At 38.7% G+C, this 14,123-nt stretch overlaps 1 protein-coding gene across 2 annotated transcripts in view; it reads left to right on the top strand.

Annotated features, from left to right (window-relative positions):
* Positions 1–14,123, top strand: part of LOC135108412 (serine-rich adhesin for platelets-like) — a 20,233-nt gene continuing 6,110 nt past the window's right edge. Inside the window, exons 1-5 of one of the 2 annotated variants that reach the window (XM_064019368.1) lie at positions 1–220; positions 699–1,418; positions 10,365–11,166; positions 12,499–12,629; positions 13,096–13,272. In XM_064019368.1, coding sequence (XP_063875438.1) covers positions 936–1,418; positions 10,365–11,166; positions 12,499–12,629; positions 13,096–13,272 — 1,593 coding nt within the window. In that variant the 5' untranslated portion in view covers positions 1–220; positions 699–935. The remainder of the gene's footprint in view (positions 221–698; positions 1,419–10,364; positions 11,167–12,498; positions 12,630–13,095; positions 13,273–14,123) is intronic. The other variant, XM_064019367.1, reaches the window with a different exon arrangement.

Raw genomic sequence — 14,123 nt, 5'->3', positions numbered from 1 at the left:
AGAAGACAAGGGAAAGCGAGTTGAGTCCTTGCGAGTATAGTTCGCGTGTGAAATTGACTAATGACAGTGCGAGTGTCGGTCGCTCCTGTGCCTGCCTGTGTGTCGTGACTGTATTACACGGTGACTCGTATATTGTTATGTAACATATGGACCTACGGAAAAACGTGCTTTCCTCTCCCTACTCTATGTGACTTCTCACTGAGAGTGACTGCATGCATGGGTGAGTCTGAGCAGTGATAAAAGAAAAAAATAACACTCATCCTTGAGTCCGCAGCAGCGAATCCCGCAACGGTGTGACTGCGGGAGGCGCCCCTTGCCTGCTACACTAAGGGTTCATTTGGCAGGCTCCTCCATCTTCCTTTATTGTACCAACTTTTTTTTTTTATTATACAACAATAAACAGTCAATGAATCATATATATATATATATATATATATATATATATATATATATATATATATATATATATATATATATATATATATATATATATATATATATATATATACACACACACACACACACACACACACACACATTTTTTTTACTGAGAACATATCCAATAAAAAAAAGTTGATTCATCTCACCCTCTAGGAAGGGAAACCAAAGAATCATAACTTTGCTTTCGAATGCACATACTTCCAAAGAAAATTATCTGTGCACTATTCTAATTATCTAATAATTTCTTTCAAAAATAGAATGAGCCAAGCAAACCCAATATGTGATCCCGCAGGACATCGTATAAACAATGACGTCACGCAGCAGGCCGAGGATCCTTGCAACTGACCAGCGGGAGTGATTGGAGCTGACCTGCTACATTGGAGCCAGGGTTGGGAAGTGATCTGTGTTTGGCAGCGAGAGTGGGCGGGGCGCGCCCTGTGGGCGGGGCGGGCTGGGTGGTGGCAGTAAGCGGGTTATTTTAGTCAGTAGCAACGATGGACGACCAGCTGGAGGGTGAGGTGCTGTGCGAGGTGTTCTGGGCTCACGTGCACCTGCTGGGGCGGTACCTGGCCGTCACCTCAGCAGGTTTGGTGGACATGGTGACGCCAGGCCCTGGAGAGACATTCAAGGGTAAAATGTTGCAGCCGGGACCTTTTTTATTCATAGTGTTTTTGGCTATTGTGGGGAGTGTGGCCCTACAAAATAGTGGCCATCTCGTGTGGGAGTGGCTGGCCCGCACCCACCGTGTATTAGGGCTGCACCGTGTGGCTGATACTACCCTGCGAAGCTTGGATCTCGGTGGGGCCTGTGCACCCTCAGGTTCTGAAGTTTGGGAGCTGCAAGAAGGACCAGTGGGAGTATATGGCCTGCAGGGCCGCAGAGCCACCATGGAGGATCGTTACTGTGTCATTCAGGATGTGGATGTTGGGAGCAAGACTTTGTCCTTCCTAGGAGTTTTTGACGGCCATGGAGGACAGGTGAGTCTGGTATTCTCTTCTGTTGTTACCCACTATCTAATATTTAGTGTGTCTGGTGAGGAAAGTCACACTCACAGAAATGAAAAATTGTGTCATTCAAAGTCAGAAATATTCTATGGTCAAATGATATTAACACCAGGGTTACAGGATGTTTGATTATGAACCTACATCACTGGCAAATGGCTACACAGTCCTGTCCCATGATGTCCAGCTGATTGCCGTTGCCATTTGGAGTTTGTTATGTTTTGCTGTCACGCATGAAGATTTTGTTAAGTAAATATAAAATTCAGTTCAAGATCACAGTGTATCACTGTAGCCATTAGTTGCTTAAATATAATGAACTCCATATGGCTGGACATTGCAGGACAGGTTTGTGTAAGCACTTGATATTGATACACACTCATAATCAAATACCCCATAACTTTTAAATTATGGCATTAAAAGCACTTGACCATTAATTATTTAATCCTTCATTTCTGTATGTGACTTTCCTCATGAGACACACTGTATAATATGTATGGCAACCCATCATTTTACAATATTGTTCATTCATTTACGTGTTTAGTGAATTACCCATGCCATTTGTTTTGACATTTCTTATCAACATTGTAGATATTGTAGACATCAGTATATGTAGATCTTTTTATATTGAATATTTTGAACCTCATGCACATAAGCAGTTGTTTATGTAGTCATCCCTCATTACCCACGGTGTCAGTATCCGTGGTTTCACTTTTACATGGATTGCTGCCAACCACAAATTGAAATAACAAAGGAGGCGATGAGAGGCAACCTACCAGTGTTATCATTTTTTTTTTTCCCTCTAGTAAATTGATAACCAAAATGTTTGTAACATTGTACCCTATTTTGTGCTGTATAGTGCATGCTTTTTTCACTCAAAAATACCAAAAAGTTATCCTGCGTGGTATACACTGAAGGTACAAATTTTTACTGATTTATTTTATTTTATTTATTTGTTTATTTCTTGTCTTGGCCAATACTGACTATAAACCTACCTTCATGATCCTTTGTAATCCATAGCTGTGCTTATAATAGAATACAAAGTGAACAAGTAACCAGTGTAAAAAAAAAAAAAAAAATGAAGCCGTTTTAGGATTGTCCATGTCTTGTTACAGAGCTTCTCCGCCAGCCTGGCCTGGCCACCATTTGCATTGATTTCTGTGATGCAGGCACACTGTTGCCAATTCAAGCAGTACAAGCTACACTATAAAAATACAAATTGGGAAAATAAAATAATCTACATCATGTGTTAGCCAGTTCACATCGGGCAAATTCCAGCAGTGTCATCGGAATGGTCAGCGATAGACACCAAGATGGTGTCCTCTACCAAGGATTCACAACCACCTGTGTCTTGGTTTCTTGGTGTGGGAATGATCTCAATTGCTGGGCCAAGAAAAACTGGTACTGTCGAGCCAACCAATTCAAGCGTGATACAATGCCAAATGCATAATTTACCACAGCCATGTGAACTTCTCTCAGGCCTCAGTCTCACCCAAGAATGTTGTCCCCCAACAGGAAGCTGGTCTTGGGGATGAGACACATCATTGGTGGCATCCAACCTTATCCCACGTATATCAAAATAAATAAATAAATAAATAAAATTTTACCAAGATCTAATTGTTATATACTATTGGGTAGAAAATATAAAAGTGAATTAGTAGATGTTAGTGAAAAAAGTTGATTCTTCTGCCAGTCTTTTCTAAATATTTACTGAGCATTTTAAGCACTGAATATTTTTCCTAAAATTGTTGATACAAAGTTTATGGTGGTCGTTTTATGCTGTTTTACACTGCAAAATACGTACTACATGCAGTTTTCTTTACTTAAAAAGGGTTTTTGGTGCTCTGAGGTATTCCTAAGTGGGGGCACTAATTTTACACAGATGTTCCTTATCCACGGGTGTGTTTGTTATCTAACTCCCATGGACAACAAGGGATGACTGTACAGTCTTGTCACAGTTTTCAGAAGGTTTCACCTGATGACAAGAAAGACATTCACTGTGATGCGATGTGATGTGTTTCATTGCGAATCTTTGTGTGTGCATTCTTTGAATTATTATATTATGGTATAAGATATAAAACAGTATAGTATGATTAGGATGTGATCATATAGATTAGTTTTGGAAATGCAGTTGTGAATGCCGTATAAAAGCTTAACAAACAGACTTTTTTTTTTTGTCCTGACTTATAGGGCTCATCAACAACATTTAATTTTTGATATTTATGCTAGTCCACAGTATTCTAATGCATATTGCATTTGCTTGCAAGTCATACCGTAATGTGGGGATAGACTGCAACAAGCCACAGAGAAGTCTGTAACACAGTGAAGGGTAACACTGTTACTGTGGTGAATTTTTTTATTATTCATTATTCTTTTGATGTTTTATGGTATATGTATTTATTACCTTCAGTTACATGCATGAAAAAAAAATTGAATGTTATAGGTAGTCTGGAAGCTTTTTATAGAACCATAACCATTTTTTGCCATTGCTTTCATTGAAAATCTAATGCGAATTGCGTCTAATGTGGGCTGATAGTTTGTTTTCAGTAATTTTACTTTGGACTTTTCCTGAATAATACCATACATTTGTTAATATATATGACTGAAATTGAATGAAACGATGAACACTGTATTAAAAAGTTATCAGCATGCACAAATGCTAAATTTCTGACAAAAATCAAAGTTTAACTGTAATGACAGTCACAACAATATTTCAATTTTATTAAGAAATGAATCATGAGGAAGGGCTTGTCATAATGTTTGATTCTGAATGAAACTTTCCAGACTGTGTGCAACAGTCCACATTGGTGATTGTACATTAATGAGTCTCAGCCCAAATTTTACCATGATGGCCCTGTGTTTACCATAACAGCCACAATGATGAATTTGCATTGTGAGTGATTTGTACATAATGGCTTTATATGATAAATTTACTAGCTGGTATGAAAACCAGTGGCCCTTTTATGAAATTTTCTTGGCAAACAAATCAAAATCTTGTATGCTAGTTTGATAGTTCATTAACTCAATACAAGATAGAATTGCTAATAAATGGGAGGTCTGGTCAGGTTAGTTGTTGATAGAATCATTATTCTAGAAGTGTCATCATGATAGCACCAAAACATCACTGTGCTAAACAGCCTGCTGTTTCCACACAAAGGAAGAGGACAACATTAACTCATGGGAGATTGTTGAAGCTGTGGGACAATTATGAGTCAGGTGGAATATCTATTTGATATGTTTACAGAAAAATGGTCTGTAATGTTTAGTATGTTAACTGAAATTTTCATGATCTTGAGTTTTGTGATTTTGAAGATGCATATTTCTGCATGATCAATGATAGTACACATCTTTGGAATCCTGAAATGTAGCGTGTGAGATGAACCATTTTGGTATGTTGGGATGTATATATAAACAGTGGTTGTGTTGGCATGGAGCATCAATGCATTATAATGATCAGTGATATAGACTTATGAGGAATTTCTGCTCATTGATTTTGAATCTCATCTTGTGGTAAATGTATTACTGTTTGTGAACTGTCCTGTTGTTTTTAGGGCAGTTTTGCATTCAAAATTTAAAGCAAGTGAATCCATAACACATATATTTTAGTGAAAATAGCAGTTGGACTGTTACTGGGGTATCACTGTCAGGACATATCTTGACTAGAATCTATGAAACTGGATTCTTAAAATTAGTGATTACCATCAGACCAAAAACCAAAATTTACTGTCTTACTCTTAGTCATTGCTTCACATTCAAGTGCTCTTATTATATACTAATAAACAAGTAATTCATTAATGAAAGATAAAATCAGTAAATATACCAAAGACCTGTAGGGGAGGAGGGGATGAGAATTATTTTGTTTAGCATAGGTACAGTCTTGTATCTCCACACCAGGGTCTGACATAACAACTGGTTTACCTCTATTGCATCAAAACAGATCCATCCTATCCTGTACTTGATCTAATAATTTCATTGGACCTGATGCAGACAAACCCATTTATGGATTTGCAACTACACTAAAACCTCCATAAGTTGGCATAATAGGAGTTCAGCCTTTTTCAACTTATAAGGATTCTGACTTTTGTGAATTATCACTAAAATACCTTTTGAAATCCCTCCTGTTGCAGGTTCAAGGTCTTCAGTTTCATCCCCTTCCTTCCTATAGAGCCTCCACTTTCACCTTACTCTAAAGACATACTGAGAAGGGCTACTGGTTCTAGTTCTGGTCAAACTAAATTATATTTGAGAGAATCAAGAGAGTAGATCAGACTGCAAAAAGAAACTGTAATTAAGACAGCACCAGGAAGGTGCCATTGTAAAGGCTAAACCTCCTGAACTTCACCAAGGCCAGAATCAGAACCAACATCTCTTCTTAGTGTCATGTAATAACATATACAGTGATTACTGTGTAGGTTATCCTTAGTTTGATTTGGCTTGGTTCAGTTTAGTCACCATTGTGCTAACTTACAAAAACATTGAAGAAATCACCTTTCTGAACTTTTTATGTTGCTTTGACAACTTATGTGGAATTATGTGCTTCCTGTGTACCTTTAATATTCACAATCACTTTTCCTTGGTCCATACACTGCATCCCTTTCCTATCTAACAGGTTCTTTTGCATTGTCCATCCCATCCCCTTGATCTTACATTCCTTACATCTTCATCACCAAACACTCTGGTTCCATCCTCACTATATGCCCCAACATAACACTCTCTGCTTTGGTTAATTGACCATCTATTTTTCTGTTTGATTGCTAGGCATCTATCTATATGCAGTAATAGGTACTACATAAAATGATTTTGAGCAAAATGACGAACTGCAGCTCTGGCACAGCTCACAAGAAACGTGCACTTAAGAACACGAAAAGTACAGTTGTACAGAAAATTATCCTTACTCTCATGAACACTTAATTTGATAAAATTTAGAATGATCTTTGCAGTTTTGGTATAGTTGGTAAGCCTGGCTGTCAGAAACATCATGAAGGGTGTGTTGTGTATCATATCGGGATTTGAATCTTTTGAGTCGTGGATCACAGATATCAGATACCAAGTTGATGTCAGCTAATCTCTAGCATTTCACAGCCATTCAGCATGGAGATCTCACAAGAAATGCATGGTGGTATTATCACTCTGCATTTTGAGGGACTCTCAATTGAAGAAATTTTTAAACATTTAGGTGTATCAAAGCTCTGTACTATAATTCAGGACTCAAACAATATTTCCCATATTTCTTTGTCCATTGAATCAAAATGACTCATGTAATTTTAATAAGGATATTTTTCTGTATAACTGTACATTCTGGACAAATGTATTCAGTTAGGAGCTCTTCTGCCTTTTAAGTGTTTTTTTGCATTTTCCTGTTACCTTTTGATGGCGAGAGTATTTAAAATTCATTTTTTTAGGGGAGAGGTTATCAATGTTTACATTGAAAAGCATTAATTTTTATCTCCAAAGTCACCTGCATTGTTTTACAAAGTAAGACAGAGACACACAAATTTAATGCTCCTAGTAATATAGAAAAACACACACACACACACACACACACACACACACACACACACACACACACACACACACACACACACACACACACACACACACACTTCCCTGGGGTATGAGCCATGGGTGTTTATTATTTGATAATTTATAACTCTCAGAGATTAGTAGGAAAAGCTGAAGTGCATTACATTGTCAACTTTGTTGACTTCCTTTTTTTTTTTTTTTTTTAACTGTATGGCAGTTATTTTTCTTTTCTTTTTTAGTGTAATGTGTTTGTTGTAGTATTATGGAATGATTATAATATCACAGTTTATTGGCACATTTTCAAGCTGATAAGGTGTGCAAGAAAATTATATAAATGCAAACCTGAACTCTGCTAGTAATAATATAGTATCTATACCTTTCAAATAAACCCATGGTGAACATTATTGTTGCAGTAGTAATGTACTGTAGTGAGCAGGATTTTAAGAGTGAGCATGATAATCTGTTTCAAGATTTGTGTAATAATGGTATGTAATTTCAAAAGGTAAAAAAATAAATAAATAAAAATAAAATAAAAATTGGCTGGGTGTAGTATTAATTTCTTTGGTGTAGTGATGAACTCAGCTACCAGTGATTCCCTGGGGTCAAGGTTGGAATACAAAATATGTTATTGTACTCAGTTTATTCACTATGTAATTACTTTAACTTTTGTGGGCAAATGTTCCTGACAGGAGTTAGTGAAAACAATCTTGGGTATATCCTGAATGTAACAAGGTGAAAGTTAATGTTGCAATTATGTGGTCCCTCCATACTTTACTAACCAGGAGATAAAGAGGCAACTCTACATTACTGCAATGATAATCATCATCAGTAGCAGGGAGAAGCACAAATTGTTTTCCGTGTGATTGAAGTGTGGCTTGGCCCCACACTCTACGGCAGGATTGGAAGAATCATGTCACCTATTCCCAACACATTAAACGCGACAAGTACGGCACGTGGTGTACGAGCATTCCCTCCTTTGTGTTTTTGTCCCTGCGTACGTCTTGGTCCATTCTCAGAAAGAGATCTCTGCCTAATTGTTAGAAAGCAAGTAAAGTGTTTTACCAGTACATCTGCACCGGCTTTCCCATTCTCCTTAATAGCAAAGTTTCACCTGATCCACATTCACGTGACCCACCTGCAGTTTCTTGGCACCAAGGCACACAGGACAATAAAAATAATGTCACTTTTACCCGAAGCTCCCATTATATAGGTTAGCTGTGAAAATAAATGCTGGCATGCTACACCTCCCAATGAAGTTATGAAGTGTGGAGTAGTGGGAAACAAAGTATACGTAATGTGAGGCGGAAGATTTGTGAGGGAAAGTAACGACTGCTTGTGGAGTAGAGTGCAGTAAGTCTCTTAAATGCAGGCACTGAAATACTATAAGAGGAAAAGGGAAAGTAGACAACATCGTGAAAGACTGTGAAGAGGAAGGCGTTATGTAGGAAGAAAAGACACGTAGCCTGAGGGTTATGATTTCAGCGGCTGCCACAAAAGGTCTTCATATTGTCACGTGGAGGAGCGTGCGTCGTTGTGGGCGGGGATGCATTGCCAGAAGGGGAAGTATGACATTGCAGCCTTGGCCTAGACTGGACCCCCCAGAACCAACTGCAACCTCCTTTGTGAAGGTGCCTTCGCGCATGAGGACAGTTTTCAAGTATTTCTGAAAGGTATTGGCGTGCTCAGGTTACTAACATGTACAATGTCACACCACATTTCTAAATTTCTCCTTCGTAAATTTTATTGATACATTAATCTTTTTCATTGTTAACTGACACATCAAACAGCTGGAATTCAACGTTTTATTTGCACTACCGGGAAAATATTTATATCTCAGAAAGGTGTGTGCGCATGTTTCTTGCAGCGAGTGCCGGATTGGCATTACGCCACGGCGCGTGTGTTCGTTCCCCGGACACAGAGTTGTGCGTGGAAGTCATTTCCGAGATATCAGGAAGGTCTCTAGCCTTTACACATTTCTTTCTTGTTAAATGTTGTCAAAAGTTTTTCACTGCTATTGCCTGTGACGCCACCACGAACTTCTAACCAACGGAACGAAGTTATGTCTCCCACTGGCCACACTTTCGAATACAGGAGTCTGGCCTGTCATCATCTTGTTTGTTGGTCGTAAATAAAATTTAGTGTTCAGTAAACCCGTATAACGTTTTATTTATATGGGGTTGAGCCTCTTAGTATCAGCGAATATTCACGTACAGTTAACATCCGAGCCTTCAAATCCTGACATGGGTGGATGGGATGTGCTCACCCACACTCGTGATACCCATGAGCTTTCTTTCCGTGCACTAATTTCGTTATAAAGGACAGGTAATTTTTTTTTTTTTTTTTTTTTTTTTTTTTTTTTTTTTTTAGGAAATTTCTCTCTCTCTCTCTCTCTCTCTCTCTCTCTCTCTCTCTCTCTCTCTCTCTCTCTCTCTCTCTCTCTCTCTCTCTCTCTCTTAAAACGTGTAGTCCTGCTGAGAGAGACGTCAGAGGACCTTGGCTACCATCCATCTTACGTCACACTTCCCCCTCTCTTCCTCAGTGAGTGTCTTGGCTCTCTAGAAATTAACGACCTCAAACATTCTCTCTCTCTCTCTCTCTCTCTCTCTCTCTCTCTCTCTCTCTCTCTCTCTCTCTCTCTCTCTCTCTCTCTCTCTCTCGTGTGTGTGTGTGTCATATTTTTCAGTATATGGTGACAAAAATCATTATATATATATATATATATATATATATATATATATATATATATATATATATATATATATATATATATATATATATATATATATATATATATATATATATATATATGGTCCTGAAGATGCAGGGAAGTGGAAAGGGTCTGTTATGGTACAACATGGACAAACCACTTAGCTGTCAAACTCTAATGTGAAACAAGCTTGTGCTGTACAATTTATCCTCAGATATTGTTTTGATGAGCATCCCTCTTCCCTCTTCACTCTTCCCTCATGAGATGCCTGGAGGCTAAGATAGATGAAAATACTTGCGGCAAATTTTTTTTTAAATGTGTAGGTGTGGTTACCTTGTTTCAGTTATCCCATTTGCAAGAGATGTTGACTTGGTATAAAGCTGTAATCAACATTTAGAACAAAAAAATATTTTTATAGTTGAAAAAAAAAGAAAAGAAAAGAAAAGACAAGTAAGATGTAATCAAATTTCAGAAACTCATTTGATATATATATATATATATATATATATATATATATATATATATATATATATATATATATATATATATATATATATATATATATATATATATGTGTGTGTGTGTGTGTGTGTGTGTGTGTGTGTGTGTGTGTGTGTGTGTGTGTGTGTGTGTGTGTGTGTGTGTGTGTGTACTTGCTCCTCTCATCTTTCTTCTCTTTCTTTCTCTCCCTGCAGTATACGGCTGAGTTTGTGAAGGACAACCTCTTTCAAAACACCATCAGTAAAATAAAACAGTTGTGCACTCAGACATCCACTGGTGGAACATGCAGCACAAGCAGTAGCAATAATGGCAGCTGCAAGACCCAGAACAACAGGATACGAAACTGCAATACCAATGGCAAGGGAGAGAAGCGATGGTTGAGTGGTGAGGATGACTCAAAGGAATCCAAGGATGCCAAAGAGAGTTGCCCTGCTAACAACAACAACAATAACAGGCTCAAAGTTCCAAACAGTTTAGCAGCCAAGCCAGGAACAGAGTCTCAGGATGCACAAGAGAAAGCCTTATCCACAACCACAACTGACAGCAAGCTTACAACACCAGCGCCCGAAGTGACGGGAGGAGGTTCATGTGTTGAGAACCTTAGTTCCATGACCTCTGCCACCTCATCTTCCACCACCACTACCACTATGTCCTCCTCCACTGCCTCCTCCACCTGTACCACCCCTTCTTCCTCAACATCATCATCATCATCATCCTCAGACTGCACTGAAAATAACACAGAGTCTTTGAAGAAGGATGACACTTACAGCTCAGTTAGCATTCGTCGGACATCTCTGGCCTCCTCCACAGCCTCTAAAGATAAGAAAGAGGAAGTAGCAGGGACTGGATCATGTGGGACAGGGAATGGGAGTCAAAATGATTCCTGCTACATTGATGTCCTCCAGAACATTAACTACACTCGCCTCCTAACCGACCAGATCCTGGCTGTGGATCGCCAGGTGGTAGCCCACTGCAAGGCCCGCACTGATATGTCAGGTGAGCCTCTCTGTTCCTTCTCCTTTCCATCTTTATACTGCTGTAATTACCCACTGTGCCTTTCCTCCCAGTATTGCCTCTATTTACTGACTTTCAGTGCTCTTCCACCTCTTTTCCTGATGTCTGTACTAACCTCTTGGCTTTCGTCCCATAGTCACCTTCCCTTTTACCTAGTTGTATTGTACAGGGTCCGAACTAAAGCTCATTTGTCCTGTCTCCATATCTGCAGTTATCCAATTTTTCTTTAGATTTACTCACACTAACAGCTGTAACCACTTCCTCAGTTAAACTATTCCAGAAATCAATGCTTCAATACAGGAAACTGTATTTCTTGATGTAACTAAGACATTTACTCTTCTTAATCTTTTTTGTATGTCCTCTCATACATCTTGTCTCCTCATCCATATGTCTCTCCAAAACTTGTCTGTCTACATTTTCCATGTGGTTTATTAATTTGTACATTGTCATCATCTCACATTTCTCTTCTCTCTTCCAATGTTGTTAATCTCATTTCTTCCAATCATTCTTCAGAAGTCTTTTCCTTCAATTCCGGCACCATCTTCATTGCTGTCTTCTGTATTCTTTCCAGTTTCCCTACATTCTTCTTCCTATGTGTGACCATATGACTGCAGGTTACTCCAATTTGGGATGCATCATGGTTGTAATTATTTTTTTCATCATATCCATGTCCATGTAGGTAAAAGCCACTCTAATGTTACTTTACATCTTCTATGTGGAGTCTAATATCCCACTTATATGTTTCTCTGGTGACAGTGTGCCCTGAATAATCACCCCCAAATCCTTTTCTTTATTACTTTTCACTATCATATCTTCACCCATTTTGTAGGTGCATGCAGGTCTCCTTGTACTTTTTCCCATTTCCAACACATGACATCTCTTTCTTGTACCACATCTATCACTCTTGTATAAAAGTTCAACAGATTTGTAACACATAATTGTATTTATCTAAATCCAAATTGCTTATCTGTAATTACTTTTTTTTTTTTTTCCAGAATTTACCCATGACGCTAGTTAATGACACTGTCCTGTAGTTTAATGGCTCCATTTTGTCATCTCCTTTATAGACAGGCATTATATTGGCTCTTTTTCATTCTTTAGGCACTCTTCCTTCTTTCAATGAACTATTTACCACATTCCAAATTGGCTCCACCAGTTGGTCTCTACATTCTTTCAATACCCACCCTGACACACCATCTGGTCCCATTGCTTTTCTAATATCGAAGTCATTCAACAACTTGTAGATTTCATGCTTATCTATTGTGGTATGCATGCATCTCTTGTGTTCTCATTACTATCCCTCACATCCTACAGGCTCAACAGCAGTGGTAGCAGTGCTTGATGGAGAGATGCTAGTCATTGGTAATGTGGGAGACTCAAGGGCTGTAATGGCTGACCTCAAGGGTTCCACCATACCTCTCTCCTTTGACCACAAACCCAACCAGGTAAGAGTTTCTCTCTCTCTCTCTCTCTCTCTCTCTCTCTCTCTCTCTCTCTCTCTCTCTCTCTCTCTCTCTCTCTCTCTCTCTCTCTCTCTCTCTCTCTCTCTCTCTCTCTCTCTCTCTCTCTCTCTCTCTCTCTCTCTCTCTCTCTCTCTCTCTCTCTCTTGTCATGGGAGTTGTAGATAGACTATTACAAGTTATTAATTCCATATTGAAATGTCATTTTAGACACAATATATATATATATATATATATATATATATATATATATATATATATATATATATATATATATATATATATATATATATATATATATATATATATGCAGATTTTACCACATTAATATTATTGCTTTCTCTCTCTCTCTCTCTCTCTCTCTCTCTCTCTCTCTCTCTCTCTCTCTCTCTCTCTCTCTCTCTCTCTCTCTCTCTCTCTCTCTCTCTCTCTCTCTCTCTCTCTCATGAAGCTGAAAGAACGACGTCGTATCAAAGAGGCCGGGGGCTTCATCACCTTCACAGGGGTGTGGCGTGTGGCAGGGATACTGGCCACTTCTCGGGCCCTTGGAGACTTCCCCCTCAAGGAGCCACGACAACTCATCACTGCAGAGCCTGATGTGTTGACCTTCAGCCTCACAGATCACAGGGTAAATCTACAGAGGAATGGATGGATGGAAAAGTAATCAAGCACCGAACAGGATGAGTCAGAATATGTTAATGTGAAGGCACAATGGGAGATCAGATGACACATAATGCGTGGGCATGGGATGAGTCTGTGCTAGGGCATGGGGATAAAGTTGTGTTGGTGGAAGAAACAGGATAACTTGTTGTTGGTTAGGGAGAAATGAGATAGGTTTTTTGAAAGGACTAGGATGCAGCAAGGTGGGTCTGTCAGAATGAAGGGTGATGCAGTAGGGTAAAATACTATGTCAGAAATCTTAATCAGGTATTGTGAGTTTGTATTATCACAGTCCAGTTTGAATTCAGGCAATATATTCATGGTACATCATCGGGGGTTTACACAGATCATGCTTTTGATGATGCATAGAAATACCATAATACTATTACAGCCATTGGCGACCTTGTAATGCCACTCCCTGCAAGCTGACTTTCCCACTCTGGGTAACACTGTTTTGCCACCAGCTGCCTCACTTCTGGGGTAACTAATGATTGATGTAAAGCTCTGTGGGGATAATTAAAAATTGATTGATCTCTAATCAACCCTCCATTATCAGTCAACTGCCTATTGAACTGCAAACATTCATCAACTTCCTTTGACCTCACAGCCATTCACCAAAGCCCAGGAAGGTCCTATTGAACATGAAGAATCAGTATTGAGGGGACTTCTGAAAAGAGATTAAGACAGAAGAGAAAAGAGTATATGAGAGAGAGAGAGAGAGAGAGAGAGAGAGAGAGAGAGAGAGAGAGAGAGAGAGAGAGAGAGAGAGTGCTCCTATAAGCTTTCCTTCTCAAGAGAAAATAACAGTGAAAGAGAATT

The sequence above is a fragment of the Scylla paramamosain genome, chromosome 17, assembly GCF_035594125.1.
Source record: "Scylla paramamosain isolate STU-SP2022 chromosome 17, ASM3559412v1, whole genome shotgun sequence".
Taxonomy (NCBI): Eukaryota; Metazoa; Arthropoda; class Malacostraca; order Decapoda; family Portunidae; genus Scylla; species Scylla paramamosain.
This window is presented reverse-complemented; position numbering and strand designations above follow the sequence as displayed.